This window comes from Diplotaxodon limnothrissa, linkage group LG9, assembly GCF_057381915.1.
Source record: "Diplotaxodon limnothrissa isolate DT_005_m linkage group LG9, D_limnothrissa_male_GT1.1, whole genome shotgun sequence".
In the NCBI taxonomy this organism is placed as follows: Eukaryota; Metazoa; Chordata; class Actinopteri; order Cichliformes; family Cichlidae; genus Diplotaxodon; species Diplotaxodon limnothrissa.
This window is the reverse complement of record NC_140604.1, coordinates 11,086,309-11,106,096: the sequence shown is the minus strand read 5'-3', so window position 1 is coordinate 11,106,096 and position 19,788 is coordinate 11,086,309. Positions and strand designations below refer to the sequence as shown.

The following is a 19,788-nucleotide window of genomic DNA, read 5'->3' as shown; positions in this document are numbered from 1 at the left end:
CTTCTCATAATGTTAGTTTATTACGACAAATCAACGCATCTAATATCACTATAAGCTCCTCTCGTCAGTCATCCCAGAAGTTCTGTTTGGTGATTGAAGTGCTGAGACAATTGTGCCTTAGACTGTGAAAATGAAGTCATGCTGTGTTATGCTCGGTGTTTGGCGGGTGGTCCTGAGATTCTCAGTGAAAGTGGAAAGACAGACGGTGCTGACTAAAAAGGAGCTAAACACTTTCAGCCTCACCCTTTGGCACCATCTACATCCCGCTACTTGTCACTTTTTACTTAACACCCTGTCCTCACGCGGAGCACATAAACGCCTCACCATTACCTACTCTGTTTTCCTTTTTCGACCAGAGAGGGAGAAAATAGAGGCAAAGAAAAGCAAACCCGAAGACATGAGCGGCGATGAATAAAGCCCGTATTGTTGGCAGAGGAAGTACCGGTGCCGATAATTAATCATCCCGTATGTTTGTCTTTCCTGACGCTGCATCCTCTCCAAAAAGCTGCCGTAAGAGAGAAAACAAAAAAATGCACCAGGCGTTGAAGGAGGAAAATAAAGACGGTTATTAGATTCATTTCCCTCTGCAGTGGTTTCCACTGGTTGGATGATGTTGCGGTGATTGGACAGAATGGGTTTTGTGTGTGTTCGCGTGTGTGACTGTCTGAGTCTGTTTGTTTGCATGCATTTGCACCTGCAGAGGTGATGACAAAATACTTAACATTATTACTGGCTTTTTAAAAATGTAGCTGTCTGTCAAAGCTCTTGCGCTTGCACACGTTAGGGCATTTATTTCCTCGTACAGCTTGAATAAACCTACTTTTCCAACTGGGGGAATGAATTATTGCACGTGAAAGAAATTCATCCTGACAAACTGTACGGGCGCAGAAAAAAAGGGTTTGCAAGCTTCAGTGTGGATTCAAGAGAACGCCAACTGTTCCAACAAAATCAGTGAAATCAGTCGTCGATGGACTGAAACAAAGGCGGGGTGGAGAGAGGAGGAGGGCAGTTGAAGGAGTGCGAATGGGGTGGAGGGGGGAGGATGGAAGCTGTAATGAGGTTACTCAGTGGGGGTGGGAGCTATATGAAGCGTCAGTAGATGTATAGATTTATATGCTCTCAGTGTGTGTGTGTGTGTGTGTGTGTGTGTGTGTGTGTGTGTGTGTGTGTGTGTGTGCATCTGTTAGTGAGAGAGATTTGGTATTGCAAGTGACCTAGCCTCAGTCAGTGGTGACACAGTTTGCTTAATATGACAGGCATGACTAATCCGTGCCTGCTACAATGAATGATGGAGTGAAGGGCCGGTCACTCGGAGTGAGCTGCATGCTCCCTGACAGCACGCCTGTGAGAGAAACACGCAAACATGCCTTCGACACGCAATGCATACGTCACCACGTGTGCACATGTGACGAATCGACATGCCACAGTCATGTAAGCTAATTGCATGGGCTTAAGCATGCAGGTGGCATATTTCACCTTTGAAGACCCAGGTTAAAACTGTGCTTAGTTACGAGACAGTGTAGCGAGAGATTTGAATGGCCGCTCATTACATTGTCGGCCTGTAGGAGCCCTCTTTGTGAGCCACAGAGAGGCCAGAGGTCAGGCTTAGTTAGTCACTGGAACCAGAAGGCTTTTACTTATTCGTCAACGACACTTTCGTGCACAAAGAACTTTGTCATATTGTGCCTCTATGTTATAACATGTGAAATAGTACAAAATGTAATTGTGTTATTCTCGTGATGTAGTATGAATCAGCTTTAATGTATAAAACTGCACAACTGCAACTGCATAAGTCAACTTAAAAAAAACTATGATGCTTTATTCAGGGGGTTGCTTAGACAAGATGTTCTTATTTTAGCAGCTGAGTATATTTGTTATTGTTGACTGAGAACCTGTTGCACAGTTCAGTAAAAGCAGAGAGCATGAGCATCCACAAGTGAATGCTCTATGTCTGGTTAACCACTTCCCATTCAAATGTCGCTAAAGCATTCAATTTTTTTTGGCCTGGCTTTCTGTAGCCCAGTGAGATTTGCATGTGCATGTGGCTGTATCGTGTGTAAGAAATCCTCTAAAGTCATGAAATCTTCCAGTGTTTTGTCTTGTTAGACCAGCCAACCACGCAGAGTAATACCTGGCATTAGTGCAGCACCTAAGAAAGGGAGACCGATACAGTTAATGTGTCGGCCACATGTCTGAGTGCTGGTCGTGTTCTCTCGCTGCCACATCAGAGAAAACAGAATTATTATTGTTATTAAAGTCAACTGTTTCCTGTTTTGACACAGGCCTTGTTATATGCTCTGTATTCTGAATGTGCATTGAATTAGGTTAAGAATTCAGACCTTCAACAGCACATATGAGCGCATAACCCTATAAGGATACATTTAAATCAGGGCTGTATCCAGCGTGTGTGATCTTCTCGTTTTGTTTGGGGATGTTCTTTCCACCTCTTCTGTTCTCATTTTTAACATTCTCAAACCGACCGGTGGCTTTTGGATTATTGTGTTAAACAAAAGCGAGTCCTTCGTGCCAACCTGTTTACCCATTTTCTTTTTTCTTTTTTTTACAGCGAGCCAAGACAAGACCAGCAGGAAGCACATCATGAGCACAGCATCCTCTAACCCTGAACCCAGGAAAGAGAGCCTTCCACTGGGCACAGGCGTGAATGAAAGCAGCCTCCTCCTGGAAGTAAGAAACCACATGGGTGTTGTCTGTATGTGTGGCGATCATGTGGAACATTTAACATGCTACATCTGTAAATACAGCACCAAAGCAGTTGTATTAATATCAACTGTTACCACACTATGTGCCATATTTTACCTTTTGGTTGGCACTTATTTTCCTGCCATGTTCTGGTTTGCATACATTTGCTTCTGAATTAGTGATTGGGAATTTGGGACATGGGGGGATTTTGTTTGCATGTGTGTGTGTGTGTGTGTGCGCACCCTTTGCCCTTTGGTCCTGCCTTCTTTGCAGGGCTGTGCTGTTGCGTGACATATGGGTGAGACAGGAGTGTCAGAGCTGATGAATTAGGTGGGGACTCTCACATGTTGGCGGCTTGAGCATCCAAGGGAAGTGTGCTTCTGTGTGTGGTCGGACCTCCGGCCGAAAGCACGAGAAAGCGAGAAGTAGAGAGCGAGAAGGCGTCAAGCCTGTCGACATTTATCAGAGAACATAGGAGGTCTGTTCAGCACTCACTTGACCCGAGACCTTTAATCAGGTTTTTAACAGCACGTTTTACGAGGGCATTTATTTCGCATGGAGTAACAAACAGCATGTGACAAGCCGTTTGTGTGACTCGTTTAAACGCACGTAGCCATACGCTACATGGGAATTGCTCGGGCATTAGGTCGTCATTGCCTCCACGCAATATTCCCATGGCTCTCGGTCAAGCAGTAAATTATGACAGAGATTATCGCACAAAAACTACACTGATCTTCATTCGGAGTGCAGAAGCGATCCACTGATGCTTGTGTTAACGTGTCAGGCTTCTCAGTGGGACAGGAAACAAAAGGTTAGATTGACCGTAGTGATGTGCTGCCTCCTGTTGCGTGACTCAACCTGCAGCGGAGCCTCATAGCAAACGGCACATTACTTATGGTGACGAGATCCCAAGAGAGGGAAGAGACGGATATTTGAGTGTGCGTGTGTCTGGGGGAGATTGCATGTCTTTGTCTGTACGCATATGTGTTTGTACATGTTTATCTGTTTGCATATGAACTGTGTTTGCAAATGTCTGAAGGCAATTCTTTGGAGATTGATGCAGATCGAATGTGCTGGAAGTTGCAGGATTTATTGCATAAATTGAATTCACATGAGGACGATGTTGTGCCGTGTTGTGCCGCAGCAGTGTTTTTGGACATTTAAACATATTTCCATCCATGTTTTTTTTTTCATATTTAATTATCAACACTTACCAAGGCTAATAGACGAAAATGTGTTGTAATGGCTGTTTAGACTCAAAAGAGGTTCAAGGGGGAAGCAAAGATACTAACAAAATCTTTAATATTTTACATTTCCCGCATTAAAAGGCAACTCTTTATATCATTTTAACACATTTCAGTCAGAAGTAACGCAGTGGACTGATGGACAGACCACTTCTTTTAGTCTTTTAATGAAAAATGTTTGTCATGTGTGACTCTGGTTTGAGTGGCTTATCAAAAGTTTTCTAACTATCAGTCAATACAACACGATCCTATATTACTGCAACCCTATTGCGTGTATCACCACGGTTGCTGCGACCTCCCCTCATTTCTCACTGTCGACACAAGACAGCAGGAAAACTAAAGAAACTCCTTTGAAACATTGATACAAGGCAATAACGCCATGCCCGCCACTAACATCCTTCTCCCGCCCCAATCGCCCTACAGCTCCCCTGCTGCTTCCAAGTCCAGCGAACATATATTTTATTTTGGGCTCTGCGTGCAAAGGGCCTCTTAAGATTTGTAAGTCAAAGCTTTTAGTCTCCCAGGGCCAGTTATGAGAGCTGGGGGCGTTGCGGTTGCAGATATGTGGTGGAGCAGGCCAGCAGCAGGTGCCTGTTTCCATTACCTAAAGGCTTTAGTATGCAAGGAACTGAGGGGAATGTGAATGGAGAAACACACAAAAACAGCATGCAGCAGTGCAGCCAATATCATAACAGTATTTCTGTTTCTGGAACTTTTTTTTGTTGCCTAGTTTACAACAACAGAAGAACAGGCAGTGTTTAGATGTATTTAGCTGATTCATATAAAGTGTTTGGTTTTATTTATATAAAACCAAACACTAATTGTTATTTTGAGTAATAGAGTTCTGATGTTCCTTCCAGCTCTTTAACTGGAAATGTAGTAAATAAGCTGCTCTATTCCAGCATAAATGACGGATGTTCTCTTGAAGTTTTGCACATGTAAAAAACAAATGCACTGTATTTATCTGTAATAAATTTGCAGGGCCAGGCATAAAAAAGCTCATTAAAGCTTTAGAACATACACTTTTTGCTTGTGCATACTCTTTCAGGTCACAGGTCTGGGGCCTATTTGTTCCAGAAGAATAAAAATGTCAAAGTCCTTTTGTAAAGAATTTGGGTTGCAGAAATTTACTGGCATTTCACTGACTTGGAAGAGGAGTGGGGAAAGGTGAATGGGCTAAATAAATCTAAATGAACCTTACATGTAAATGTCGACCTTTTTATGGCCTTGTACGACCTCATAAAGTCAACCTAGCTTTCCAGCATGCTTAGGATGTTTTCATGAGTTTTTGGACACATGATCCAAAGACCTTCAAGTGATCCATGCTTGAGACCTTTATAGCTACATGTGAAATAGTCGTGAAAAAGCAATCTGTTTGTTCAAGTTCATGGTCATGCATTGCCATATTTTTCTGTGACAGTCAGCGTGACATTGAAACTATTATTGCTAAGAAATGAGAGCTTTCAGCTGTTGTATTTTAACCCAGAACAGGATCTTTTTTTAAACCTAACCGCAGCTTCACAGCCTAAACGTAACCAACTCGTTTTTATATCCTCACCCTCAACAAGTCGTTTTTAATGATAATCAATAAAATATTGTTTCATATTAACGTGCTGCTAAGCATTTTCTATAATATAAATAATGTCACTCCATGACTCAAACTGAGGTCAAATGATCAATCCAAGGCCAACCCCGTCTGGGACACCCTTTCAAATAGCGGAAAATATTCACTTTGTGTACACGGACATGAATCAGGACATCTGAGGCCAGACAGGTGAAAAAATGTCTTCAGGGATACGAAGATAAGGGTGGGTAATTATGTCCAGAAACCCGAATAAGTACATTAGATGTTGTGACTATCTGATGAACTGCCGCGACACTGCGTTGGCGGTGTTGGATTTAGACGTAAATATATCACATCTGGCATTGACATGTTGTTCCCAGATGTTTATTGAAGTACTAAATACATTACATAGCTACATTAAATATTAATCCACTAATGTTGATTGATCGCTACCCTCCAGAGGGCTCCAAAAATGCTGGTCCGAGTAACAAAGACTTTTAATTTGTACAAATGTTGCACAGTAAATGCTGAGTGAGGACCAGTATCAGAGGAAAGATGCTATATCAGTGTGCTTTATTTCCAACTAATCTGCATCTGTTTTGAATGCTGGAATAAGTTGTGCATCTATGTGTGTTTGTGTGTTTGTGTGTACCCCCCGACATTTGAACATGTGCCAGTTAAACTTGTCAAACATCATCTGCATCTATGCCACAGAGGACTTGACCCATCTTCCAGTCTCCACTGCTGCCGTCATGCTTTCATATACTGTTTTCAGATGTCATCGTGTCAGTGTCTCAATATTTTTTTCTCAGAGGCTTTGCTTTGCTGCAGCTTGGCTTTTACGCCGATAGGTTTTAGGGCTGCAAATTGCTCTGCTCACAGAGAGGTCACAGAGAGGAGTTTATGGGACAGGTAAGGACAGGGCGCGTACAGTGAGCATTCGCCTCTCGCTAAGGCAGTCATATCACTGCTGGGTGTAAGTGACAGAGAGAGACGTGGAAGGAGTGGGCACTGGGGTGAAGTGAGGGGCAGCTGGGCTTTCTACCTTATAAAGTACACAGAAACACACAGAAACACACACACACCAGGAAAGACCTGCATAGTCTCGCAGTAAAATAGAGGTGACAGACTCTGGCAGCAGCAGTCACGCAAGTCAAGTAGCCTTGCAGTTGTCACGCTATCACAGCTGTGCGCACACTGCACACTGGAAGGCCTCTTTCCCGTCTCCTTCCTGTGCTTTTCTCCTTCATGTGCTGCCTTTTTTAAATATATCTCTCGCACTCTTTCTTTTCCTCTCCATCTGTCCATCTCTCCTCATTTAACAGATACCATTTGTGTATTTTTTTAACATTTTCTTTCTCTGTATCCTCCGCTGGCCAAACACGTTATCCCCCCTCCCTAGCTTTGTGTGGATGGGTGTGTGAGCAAAGAGGGAAAGTGGGAAGAAGTGTGCTTGTGTCTGGAGTTTCTCTGCTTTTAATCAGTGTGTTTGCTACGACAAATCAAAGCAGCTGTACCAGTCAAACAGACTTAATTATCAGAGTTTCGAGCTTATGAAATGTGTAACTTTAAAGGAGCGCAAATAGGTGCGTAAGTCATCTGCGAGCTAACTGCTTTAAAAAATACAGTTTTAACCAGAGAATATGAGGAAAAAAGTCTAAATCACTAAGTTTTATTTGGCTCGCTCTGTAACACAACCATCTGTTTTTCATTCCCTCTCTTGTGTTGTAATTTTCTATCTTTTGTTCCATTTTTACAGTTTTTCTGCTGTTCTGAGAATTATGGAAAGAAGTTGAATATTACATTTTTAAAGGTTTTACAAGCAAAAATTCTTTTTTTTAAGGGCGTAGTAATAACTTCAACCACAGTTAGGTCACAAATTAGAACATCTGACTATATTGTATCTATATTCTTACACCTGTATTACGCTTTTCACAGACAGAATAGAGAAGTCATGTGTGTGTTTGTTGCATTTGAGTTTATTTGCTGCACGAGCTGCCCTGACTCTCTTTCTGTGTGTGTGTGTGTGTGTGTGTGTGTGTGTGTGTGTGTGTGTGTGTGTGTGTGTGTGTGTGTGTGTAGTCTCTGACAGGCTTTGCCTTGGTGGTGAGCAGTGACGGGATGGTTTTTTACGCTTCCTCGACCATTGTGGACTATCTGGGATTTCATCAGGTGAGTTGAACACGAATACAGTGAAAACATTGTATAATCTATGTTTAATATGTATAAACGAAATGCACGCTGTACATATGATTATCCATAGATAAGCTGATAAGCCTTGACTGTTCTGTAGATGGGGGAATCAGTGTGCCAAAACTCCAACAGATCAGTAGGAAATGTGCTCTTTGAGCCAGAATATATAAAATATAAAAATGAGGTATGAGTTGCCTTTTTTTGTACTTCAGCTGGTCACATGGCCTCGTAATCTGTGATGATAGCATCCATGAAAGTGTTTTAGCACACAAACCCTCTTAAGGTTACGAATCTGCAAATCTCATAGGACCTCATTGCTGTCATTATTCAACAAGGTCACAATTGCCGTTTTTAGTACGCTCCATTCTTCTGTTGCCATCCCATCCAGTTTAGGATCCGGAGTAAACTGCCTTTCTTTTAATTCTGACTTCCTGCTGCCTGATAACTCTTTCAGAGGGCAAAGTAAACCCAGAAGGTTACACCTAAGGGGACCACAGAAGGGTGAAGACCTCTGTTTCACCCTGAGATACACTCTGCGGGCGTCTGTTATGTGTGTGCGGGCACTGATAAGTCACCGACGGTTTAACTCTTTTCCTTTCCAGTGGCTATACCCAGCCAGTCATTAATTATGAATGAAGTCAACATGGGCTCGCCTGTCCCTCGATGCTGAAATCATCGCTCTCCTTCAAAGCCATAAATAAAGTGCTTTTCACTGTTAAAATTCCTCCTGTTGCCCTCATGCCTTCTCTTTCTCACACACACATACACACACATCACGATAGACATTCTTCTGCAGCGCTCCCACTTGGCTTACAAGCAGACAGGGGCGGCCATGAAATTGACATGAAACCCAAAGTGGTCTGAGACGCCCTGCCACAGTATGTGCATAGGTGTGTGTGTGTCTACAGATTGGCACGGAACCACCGGGCAAAGGAAATTAAAACTCCAAGGGGCATTTGCGTATGCACGTGTGTCTTAGCAGCTCAGTCAACGCTTTTTATTTTGTAACGTCTGCTTTTTGTTCCCATAAATTTCCACTCAAATGATCAGATTTTGCTAGCTAAGGTTTCACTTTATGCCAGCTTCATTGTCACGTGCTCAGCAAAAGACCCGAGCGAAAAGTTAATGTCAATAATTTTGCAGGAATCAAACCAAAGTAATGGAAAAAAATATCAGTTTTGAGCTGATTATTGCACAGAACCTGAATATGGCCTTGGCTGAATTTCACAGCAAACCATCCCAGCGTTGAGTCGAGTTGCTGCCATCCAGTTGTTGCCTTTCATAAACACATGTGACCAGCACAGTTAAAAACAAAAAAAACGAACATTCATTCAATATGCAACAAGTGCTCGAAGAATTAGCAAAAATCGTATCCATGTTAGGAAGGACCGGGACCGTTTTGCGACATGTTAGCTGCTGATTAAATATTAAAGAGATGTAAATTTACCAGCTCACACTAGTAGAATCACAACTGGCCCTTTGTGTGCTCAGATCTCGGCAGTGACTGTATGTAAGACACTTGGCAGCGGATCAAGCGAATCAAGTCACCGCAGTACGTTAAATTGCGTACATGCAAAACAGTTATTTTAAAGAAAGAAAAAGAAAAGGAATTACCACGCAACAGGTTTGGCTGTGAGCCATAGCACTGCAGCATGCAAAGCATTTGGTGTGATAAACGAATGTATCATCAGCATTAGCTCAAGGTTGAGCTCAGAATTCAAATCAGGTGTTCTTTGTAGTCAGCAATGGCCATATTTAGAAGTGAAAAGCAAAATGCAGGTGACTTTGAGCACAGAGAAGATGAATAGGAGTGAACGGGTAGTTGACAGCTTTTCTACATTTTTCTACATTAAAAATATGTCTTTTTAAATACTCACAGATCCGCGTGTTGTATTTTCAGACTGTCATGAAAACATTCTTTTATACTTTCCCACATGTTCAGCTCTTGCAAAGGAGCTGTTAGTTGTTTTTAAGCCACATGCTTTGCCTCTCAGGCTTTGACAGCATGTAACATAATTTTGAGCCCACAGCTGTATTCAGAAAGACACTTATCCATAATATACCACAGGAAATAAAGAAGAAAAGACATGGCTTTGCTAAGTAGCACCACAAGAAAGCGCCACAGAAGAGCAGAAAACCTCCACTGGCCTTTGATCCAATTTGTTACAGGGGCAGTTAGCCTTTGAAGGTCACTGAAAATATCACTTATTCTCTTTTTCCTCCCCCTCTTCTTTTCCTCTCTGAGTTTTTTTACAAGAAACATAAACAATAGTCACTCGATCCTTCTGTCTGCCTGACTGCCGGTAGGGAACCCAACCACAGGACGAAGCGCTCGCCGAAGACAGTGGGAACAGATTGTGTTTGCAGAGGCAGGCGATCAAAAAGCCTCGCGTGCCACCAGTGTGGAAATTATGGAGCGAGGGCAGGGAGGAGGGGGAGAGGGAAGAGGAGAAGGTTGAACATTTTAGTGAGGAATCTGTCATGGAATGACAGAAAACACAGCTATTGCTGGAAAAGAGAGGGAGGAATGACGAGAGCGGGCTGGAACCCGACTTACTGTGTGTTTGTGTGGATGTGGAGAGAAAGCTGGGCTGGACTGCCGTTCGGGAGCTGGTGTCACGCGATGTTTGACAAACACAGCTGCCCTCGCTGGCCCCGCAGCTGCCCTTAAGACTGTTACTGTACTGGGGCAATTCTCCTGCCTTTTTGCATGTGTATGTAACTGTGCGAGTGCTCTGGTTGTCTGACTTTCATCGACTTTGTATGTATAGCGTTGACCTCCCCAGGAATGGTGGGGCAGAATTAGCCCTGAGAGCGGCGAACAGCTGTCAGCTACAAGAATGGAAGCAAAACTCGGTCGTCCAAAGTCATAAACCGGATGTAAAACTAAAAATTAAAACTGATTGACCAAACCAGTCCGAATCCCCTCCCCACAGACTGACGTGATGCACCAGAATGTGTTTGACTACATCCACATAGACGACCGTCAGGAATTCAGACGCCAGCTCCACTGGGCCATGTGTCCTCCACAGCACCAAGGGACGGTGGCACACCAGGATAACCAGCTAGCTGCAGGAACTGGTGGGTAGATCACTATGAATTTAGTATGGGAACATATAAAACTTATTATCGAACAATGCAATAGGTTTGAGGTGATGAGGTCAGCTGCTGAGATTTCTATTCCTGGATCTGTATGATGTTGATGAGAGGAACCATCTATTCTGTCAATCTCAATTCAATTCAGTTCAAATTTATTGATATAGTGCCAAATTGAGGCAATGACCCTACAAATATAGAGGGAAAACCCCAACAATCAGTAGACGACCCCCCGTGGCAAAAGTGGGAAGGAAAAACTCCCTTTCAACAGGAAGAAACCTCCAGCAGAAACAGGCTCAGGGAGTGTCGGCCATCTGCCGCGACCGGTTAGGGGTGAGGGGAGAAAGACAGGTCAAAGACGAGCTGTGGAAATAAGCCAGATGTTAATAATAACTAATAACTAAATGCAGTGAGGCATATAAACACATAGTTAGTGAGAAAGGGGACTGAAGAAGAAACACTCAGTGCATCATGGGAAGCTCACCAGGAGCCTATTGCAGCGTAACCGAGGGAGGAGTCGGAGTCACCTGATCCAGCCCTAACTATATGCTTTATCAAAAAAGGAAAGTTTTAAGCCTGATCTTAAGGGTGTCTGTCTCACATTACACTCGTTATTAACAGTTTTAACGATTCATTAATTAAAATTGATACAGTGCTGACAGATAAATGCTTTAAACAGAAGTGTATTATTCATAAAAGCAGGTAAGTAATAAAAATACAAAAAAGAAGTCTGTCCCAGTCATTTGCTAACTATAAATATTGTTGTCATTTAAAACGTCATCATATTTATACATATGTATCTTGTTTTCTCCTGTATTATTACACAAATTGCAGTACAAATTGTATTACTCATACCCTCTCCATATTTCTTTACTAAATTACAGGTGAAGACTTTGTAGTGAGCAGCCTGTTCCATTCTCCAGAGGCAGGGGAAATCCCTCCCGAGCTCTCCTGCTTTCTCAACAGATGTTTCATAGCCAGAGTCCGATGCCTTTTGGACAGCACCTCTGGATTCTTGGTGAGTAATTGAACCAACTCAAACTCAAAAAAAACCCCAACAACGTTACTTCAGTTTTCAGTTCATTAAAGTTTACGCAAAATATAAAAACTGAGCAGGGGTTGCCCACTCACTGGAAGAAGACCCAGGGCTATAAAAAGTGTTATAACCCCTTGGTACCGCAAGACTTCACATATAATTGTAGTATGTGCAGTTATTTATAGGTGTATTGACAGAATTATAAGGTAATTGGGTGCATGGCCACAGTGGCAGAGAATGAGCGTGGTTCATCCCTCATGGCTGTGACTAGAGTGGTTTGGAGACCAGCAGTGGAAAAGCTGAAGGCCCTGATGACAGAGCAACGAGAATATGGGTTTGGACTGTTTCATCAGGGTCAGTCAAGTTTACTGTCACCAAGTCCTCTCTGGTTGCACTGAAGCTGGCCGCACAACTGAAATTTTAGATGGCAATTTTCTACATATACTGTAGATGCTGGTAGCCAAGTAGTGAGGAAATACTGGTTGGAGGCTTTCCTCATCAGTCAACATAATTACAGTTAGGACACAACAATTTGTAATGTAACGCACAGTGCTCAATCTGCTCACAAATAATCTGGCAAGAAAGTCTCGGTTTCATAACATTTGGACCACTTACGAGTGTTTTCAGACACAGTAGCAGCCTTATTTCATGGACAGGAAAGTCAGTCAGTTCCTTCACAGTGTTAGCCAAAAATTAAATGTCCACCAGTGTTGGCTAATAAAAGTTAGCTGACAGGTTTAATCAAGATGTTGAACACTGCACACAACATCTAATTAAACTTGGTTAAACTGGACTTGAGGGGAGGATTACCAGGTTTAAGTTAGCTAACATTAACAAGCTTGGCTAGCTAAATGTTTAGACCACACGCGTGCATGCCACAGACACAGATGCCTCCTGATTTGAGCCAAGAAGCTTACGAATAAAATACTAGAATTTAGCTTTAATGGATGGAGTGTCGGCACAACTGACTTTATAGGAACCGATACTATTTGTCTGAAAGTGGCACTAACAGTGCAGATATGCTAGAGAGGTTCAGTTCAGTGACTCAGATTAAAAGAGGAGAAACCTAGCAGAAGCCTAGCCAACAATATGAAACCTCTTTGCCACTGATTGGTCATAAAAATGGTCGCTATAATAGTCGATACCTTTAAGCCTTTGTAAAAGGGCAGAAAAATAAAGCCTAGATGTTTGTGTAATTGTATTATATGTTAATCAAGGCCTTTGGATGGGTCCTTTCTTTCTTCTGTTCCAGACGATGCAGTTCCAAGGTCGGTTGAAGTTCCTCCATGGGCAGAAAAAGAAGTCAGCCTCTGGTGCTCCAGTGGCCCCACAGCTGGCTTTGTTCTGCATAGCTGTTCCCCTCCTGCTCCCCTCCATCACGGAGATGAAAATGAAGAACATGTTAATGCGGGGAAAGAATAAAGGAGCAGTAGGAGGAATCATCTCCGGACTGGAGCAAGGGTAAGAAGGAATAAACTCTCACACATGCGCAGCATCTTTACAGCTTTAACTAAGTTAGGAGAGATGATGCATATTGACACTGTGTCACAGTTTTGGACACTGATTGCTTTAATAGGGGTACTATGTAGTAACTAAAGGTGAAGTGTTTTAACAGTCTTAACACTGAGGTTTGATGCATTTTGGCATCTCGTTATAGCCTCTAGAGAACGACACTGATTGGCTTTATGGGAGCTCTGAGTAAAGGTCAACATTTGAGAGTCCATAGGTCACAGCAGCTCACAGTTCATAAGGGATGACGTGTTTATTTTGTTATTATACACTTTACATGTCCTAAGATTACCTCTTGCCTCGGTTGTGGTCCACATCGCACGGGCACAGGAAACATAATTATTTGGAGTTACTGTGAGAAAATCCATTTGCTCCAGCCCTCATGTGTCATTTATTGATTTTTTGAGGTTTGTCTTTTTTTCACAGATACCAACTTATTGCCCAGCAACAGTTTTATGAACACACAAGCATTTACACTGAGACCCAGTTACCAACACAAACATAAGCCCTCTCCTCACCCAGTAGGATCTGATACCAAACCAAACAAGCGCTGGACGCCTTACCTGTGGCCAATTAGGAGCAAATACGCGTCTCAGCTTGGATAAGGCCCTCTGTGATTCATGCATCATTAACAACTTTAGGGAGTCAGAGAGGCCAAGACTTGGGATGTAGTCAGTAAAGCAGAGCTCCTCCACCCCTCCTGCTGTTCAGGCTTCTTTCTTCCTTCACACATCATCCAAGGCAACATGGTGGATAATGTAACGATAAACCAGTTAACTAGACAGCAGATTGGATTGGTTAAACCATTCTTAGGGTTAAGGTTCAGAATTAAGTGTATAGTATGTACAGTACATGTAGCGCCTGGGTCTGCTGCCATATTGAGAGACTTAATATGACTTGGATTAAACTTACAGTCAGATTCCCGAAAGCCTGCTGACTTTATTGTTGCACAACGATCTCCGGTTCTGCTCTAAATTCTGAGTATATGTAGACTTTTTTAAAACTAGGAAACACAGTGAAACTGCGTCAGGCTATTATAACAAAAAATAGAAAGCAATACTTCTCTTTTTGGTCATTTCGTGTCACTAGTCGGCAGATGTCACTGAAAACATGTCCCTTAGTTCATTTCTTTGCGAGCCTGTTATAGTGAAATTGTCGCTACTGCTAGAACAATCTAAGAGCTAAGAAAAGACTCATTTTACACATATGATGCTACAGAATATACTCACTCACAGCTTGGTTGTATTAAAGACCTTCAGCTGTGCTGTGCTCAGGTTGAGAGATATTTGAAAGATAGGAAAAATGCAGAAACGTATTTGGAAGCAGACAAACAAAAAGAAACATTTGCCTTTAGAATTCCTGAATAATCACTCACAGAACCGCAAATTAAACCCTGTTATTACCACTGTAGCCATGCACTGTAATTGGGTTTCCATATAAAAACTGAAAAGATGAAGAGGGGAAAAAAACATATTTTGATTATTGTTTTTGTGGGGGGGCACGAAGAAAGCCACAGAAACAAGTCAAACAAGTACGGGAAAAACTGGAAAAGGCATTTAACGTATGAATGCTGATTAATCAGAATGCTGTAATAGTTATAAATATAATTGAGCTCTTTTATCTTTTTCGATCAATCGCTTACTCAGCATTCAACAAGATCAATTTCAAACTTAAAATCATAAGAAAATACAGTTTGAAAAGACTTTCATGCAGTTACTGAACACATTCGGGTTCAGCTACTGCACTGTGTAAACATGAAGATATATTGCATTGTGCTGCCTATAAACTAGGTGACCGGGCCATCATTGATCTTTGGGGTTCTGGATGTTGACTCTGTTCTCAATTTTCAGATGAGACACATCCCGGAAAAGATGAGTCACTTTTGGAAAGATCCTCTCGTGAACTAAATTGAACCAAACTTAGAATTTTTATGCTTTGAGTCATTCGGCAGAAAAGAAACAAAAACATTGAGTATGCAGTGGTTGCCATATGGATACATGGGTAGAGAATGGCTCTTCGTGGACTTTGTTGAAAAACAGTAAAACTTTGTAAGTTTTGTGTCTTTGTTTTGTGACTAATGATCTATTTTTTTCCTTCTCTTTCCACTTCCACTCTTTCCCCCTGCACAGCGAGCGTGGAGAACACCTCCGGAGACACTCCTTCAATGGAGGAATGGGTGATGCTGCAGATTCTCTCCGGCTCTCCTGTCCCACTCCTGGTGCAACCCAGCGAGGTCACCACACTCCGTGGACCCCACTCTCCAAAGACAACCTCAAGTTCCGCCCGGACGGTTACTATAACCAGGAGGAGCCCCTAAACTACTGCAAGTCCTCCGTGGGTCCCCATAAAGGTCTGAGCCCAGGCGTGGGTGGCGGCTGGCCTCCGCGACAGAACTCAGGACCCGTCAGGGCAGGCCAGGGCGTCAGCTACATCCCCTCTAACCGCATGAACAAGACCGGCCAGTACGGGAAGCCGTACCGTCTCTCGCCCAGCTGTCACAGCGGCAGAGGTGGTGAGGTGTTTGTCTCCAAGCTGTACGGCAACGTCCAGATTCCCACAGACCCAGACGCCTACTGCGTGGACCTGGTGAAGAGCGAGAATGGCTACGGAGAATGCTTCGATGGTCAACTGATGCCCGAGATGCCCCCCATAAAGATCGAGCACGACTCTGATTCGGAGAACGGCTGCGACGCGTACGGCCGACCCTGGACGTGCCGCGACCAAGTGCCCGTTGACCGTCGCTATGGTAACGGCCTATATGACCACACCGTTGGCCTGCAGCTGAAATCCGAAGCTGATTATTACGATCCACAGTATTCGCCCTGCCAGCGGGGGAAGGCTGGGATCAGCCCGCCGTACAACAACGGTAACTATCAGAACTATGCAGTGAACAACGGGAACGCCAACGCACGCCTGTTAAAGTGCGACAAAGACCTGGGCAGTAACAATGACTCCAGTCAGTTTAGTCCTCAGAGATTCCCACACTCAGACTCTCTATGCAGCAGCCAATCCGTCAACCTCATGGACTCGCACGTCTACTCACAGGATCCACACAAGGCCTACATGCAGTCTGACTACAACAAGCATGGCACCTACGAGTTCAAAGGTCACAGCCTGATCCATTCGATCAAGCGGGAGCCCATAGACTCGCCGCCGTGGCCTGAGCGCGGCCATGACATGAACCAGTCCATAATGGTCGGCTCCAGGAACGTTATGCCATGCGTGATGAGCACAGGACACCACAAGTCCAGTCCATATATTTACATGCCGTGAAAGTGACACGTCAACACATCTGCAGATACTTACCCTCTACACAAACACACACACATACATATTCTGTACACGCAAAGAAATCAGTGTGCATTAAAGTACTTTGTCTTATCGTTTTCATACACCAGCATTATAAGAGAAGAGTTATTTTTTAAGGGATTCCCAGGATGTCACATACTTCTTCTGTTTGACGAAGAAGCTCAGGTTCTAGTGTTGTGACAATCAAAGTTAATATGAATCCAGTTTATGCATAGATTCGTTTGTTTGTAAGGATTAAACTTTGTAGCTGGTTCCAAGCACTTTTAGATTTAGCGACGACAAGACTTTTGAAACACAGTTTTATTTTATTTTTTTTAATATGTTGTGGACACCTGACTTTTGTGGAAGAAACAAAGATTTAGCTGTCGAGAAATGTTTTGGTTTTTTTAACCTTGCACACAGGGGACGACTTACGCCTACGCTGGTCTCAAGGGAGATGACGAGTGAGTATGAGAAAAACAGGTGATTTTTGCATGTTTTCATGCTTTTAAATTACTGCCAGGGCAGTTTAAAAAAACAAATAGGGTGAGCAAAGTTAAATTGGTGCCACAAGATAATACTTAAAGCACCGTAAAACACTTGTTCATTCATTCGAGGATATTTTAATGCATGAAAAATCTTCTTTGATGCCCGTTTGTTTTGTGTTCTGAATCGTCTAAAAGCGTAGCTTTCGATGCAACATTGGAAAGTTTTAAAAACTGATCCTTGCTTGCTGCAGAACTGTTCAGAAAACTAGAGACCAATTAATACTGCATAGTGTAAAACATGTCAAACTATCAGTAGAGCCAAAGCTTTAAACTTTAAGCATATTTTTTTTGTATGTTACAATCAGCCAGATTACATAGAAGCAAGCAGGGAATCAAACCTCCAACACAAGCCCTGTGGCGTGTGTCCTGCTGAAGTCTCCATGAGCAAGGCATTGATTGGTACCTTGTGAGTGTGCTGCTTTGCACTGGCTGCTGGGCTTCTTTGTGAAAAAGGATAACGGGAAGATGAAATTCAGAGTGCACAAGATCAAAGTTTAAGAAGGCTGGTAATTCAAAAGTGATACTAACTGAAATCATGATGTAACTGCTGTTTTTTTAATCGTCAAACAGTAAAATATTTTAATTAAAATCTTTCAAACATCATCATTTTAGATCATAAAACTCCTGTCGCACCTTCTCTTGGAGGTAATATTGTACAGCATAGGTGAGTGTTCATGACAAGTTCTGCATTTCAGCTCATATACCCCCCCTCCGGGTTATGACGCCTTTCACGTCGTCCTTTCAGCCCCGAAACATTGGACCTTGTGTTCACATCAGTATTTTTGCACTAGTGAATTTTTTTAAAAAAGCACCAAATTAAATCAATGTCAGTCTCAGTTTTGTGAAGCTAAGTTGCACTACTGGGAATAGTTCAGTTGAAGTTCAGCCTATCCAGAAAGGTTTTGGAGTCGACACGCACAACTGTACATGGTGTCACTGTTTTGGATTTGTCTTTTTCTCTCTCTCTCTCTTTGTGTGTGTTCATTTCAATAAATGTTTGAGGATTTGTATTTATTGTAAGACGCAAATAATTTAAAAACTACAGTTTTGAAGGCTTTTTTGTTTCTGTTCTACTAACGTAAATAAATATGGCTTGTATATATATATATGTATATATATATGTATATATATGTATGTATATATATGTATGTATATATATGTATGTATATATATGTATATATATATATATATGTATATATATATGTATGTATATATATGTATGTATATATATGTATGTGCAGTGTCTTCCAATGTTTCTAAGTGTTTTTGCAAATGGGAGTTATCTATTAAAAAATCTTTTCTTTATATGAAAAATTTGTTCCAGGTGGTCATTTTTTTTAGTTACTGCAAGAATAACATTAAATGTCCTAGCTACACTCATCAGACAAACATCATCACAGAGCTAATGTGAAATCATGTACAGTGAGAGGTCATTTTACCAGACTTCATGATTTCCAGCTCTTTCTAGGATCATCAAAACACAAATTCTGCTGTTCAGTTAACATCCTTGTCTTTTTAGCAGCTTTTGAATTTTTCACGCACACCAAATATGGTTTCATCCTTCAGATTTGTCTCTAAATTAATAATAAATATTCAGCAGAACAGGATACAGAGTATCTCTAACCACATGCCCTGTATGATTAATGTGCTGCAAAGTTGGCACGACAACTTGCTTCACACGATCTGGGAAACTTCCCCATTTCTCACCACTGCCTGGGATGAGGGCTAGAGCCAGGGGAATGTTGGCGGTCACCAAAAGGTGGAGGGCAGAAAAAGAGGCAGTGGACATGAGGGGAAAGAGATGTAACCTAAAAGCTGTGGTTAGATCCCGACCCTGTGGGATTCCCAGAAGAGCTGGACTCCAGTCCATCCAGGCAGTTAATTGTATTTACTTGGCACATATGGTTTAAAGTACTCCCTGAACATTTATGCTCATCTACTAAAATTATCATAGGTATTCATTCAGCGTCGCTTCCTTTGAACGTGACTGTAGAAGTGCAGTATGTGGTATTTGGATTTTTTGCTTGTCCAAAAATCTGTCAGATTTAAAGAGTAAATAATAAGTGGCTTGAAGGCCAAACTCAGAATTCAAGTGGTTGCAGATAATGGGACACAACAATTTAGCATCAAGAATGGAGGAAATCCACCAGACAAACAATTGCAGCACTGGAACTAAAAATGAAAGTAATATCAGAAATTACAGAAACTGATACTCCGGAAACAATTAGGCTATTTGGTAAACTGGCCAAAGTCGAACCTTTGGGTCCTGGGACACCGTGGGAACTTTCATGATACGCGCTTCATACTTAAAAGTAAATGTTAGTGTAGACTGTATATAAAAGATGGATGTAAACCACTATGATGGCTGATCACTCCACAATCTGAAGCATCAGTGATAGTATTTTAGAGGTTGTCCGTTAATTAAAATTAATCATGAAATATCAAGACTTTTTAAAATTATATTAGTATGTGCACTTGGCCAGTGGATAAATGTTTTTCTTGGATACTCTTGTTATTGTTTACAAGCTGGTTGCTGCCCAATAGTTTTTAGGATGAGGGGGAAAAAACTTTTCCAGATCAAGCAAACGTCAAACAGAAACAGAATTGAGA

At 42.2% G+C, this 19,788-nt stretch overlaps 1 protein-coding gene across 3 annotated transcripts in view; it reads left to right on the top strand.

The window, feature by feature from the left end:
* Window positions 1-18,251, top strand: part of LOC146625173 (uncharacterized) — a 61,337-nt gene extending 43,086 nt beyond the window's left edge. For all 3 annotated transcript variants that reach the window (XM_085362650.1, XM_085362649.1, XM_085362651.1), the window contains 6 exons: window positions 2,567-2,685; window positions 7,591-7,680; window positions 10,638-10,782; window positions 11,682-11,815; window positions 13,086-13,294; window positions 15,472-18,251. In XM_085362650.1, the coding sequence (XP_085218776.1) occupies window positions 2,567-2,685; window positions 7,591-7,680; window positions 10,638-10,782; window positions 11,682-11,815; window positions 13,086-13,294; window positions 15,472-16,615 (1,841 nt within the window). In that variant the 3' untranslated portion in view covers window positions 16,616-18,251. The remainder of the gene's footprint in view (window positions 1-2,566; window positions 2,686-7,590; window positions 7,681-10,637; window positions 10,783-11,681; window positions 11,816-13,085; window positions 13,295-15,471) is intronic.
* The last annotated feature ends 1,537 nt before the right edge of the window (window positions 18,252-19,788 follow it).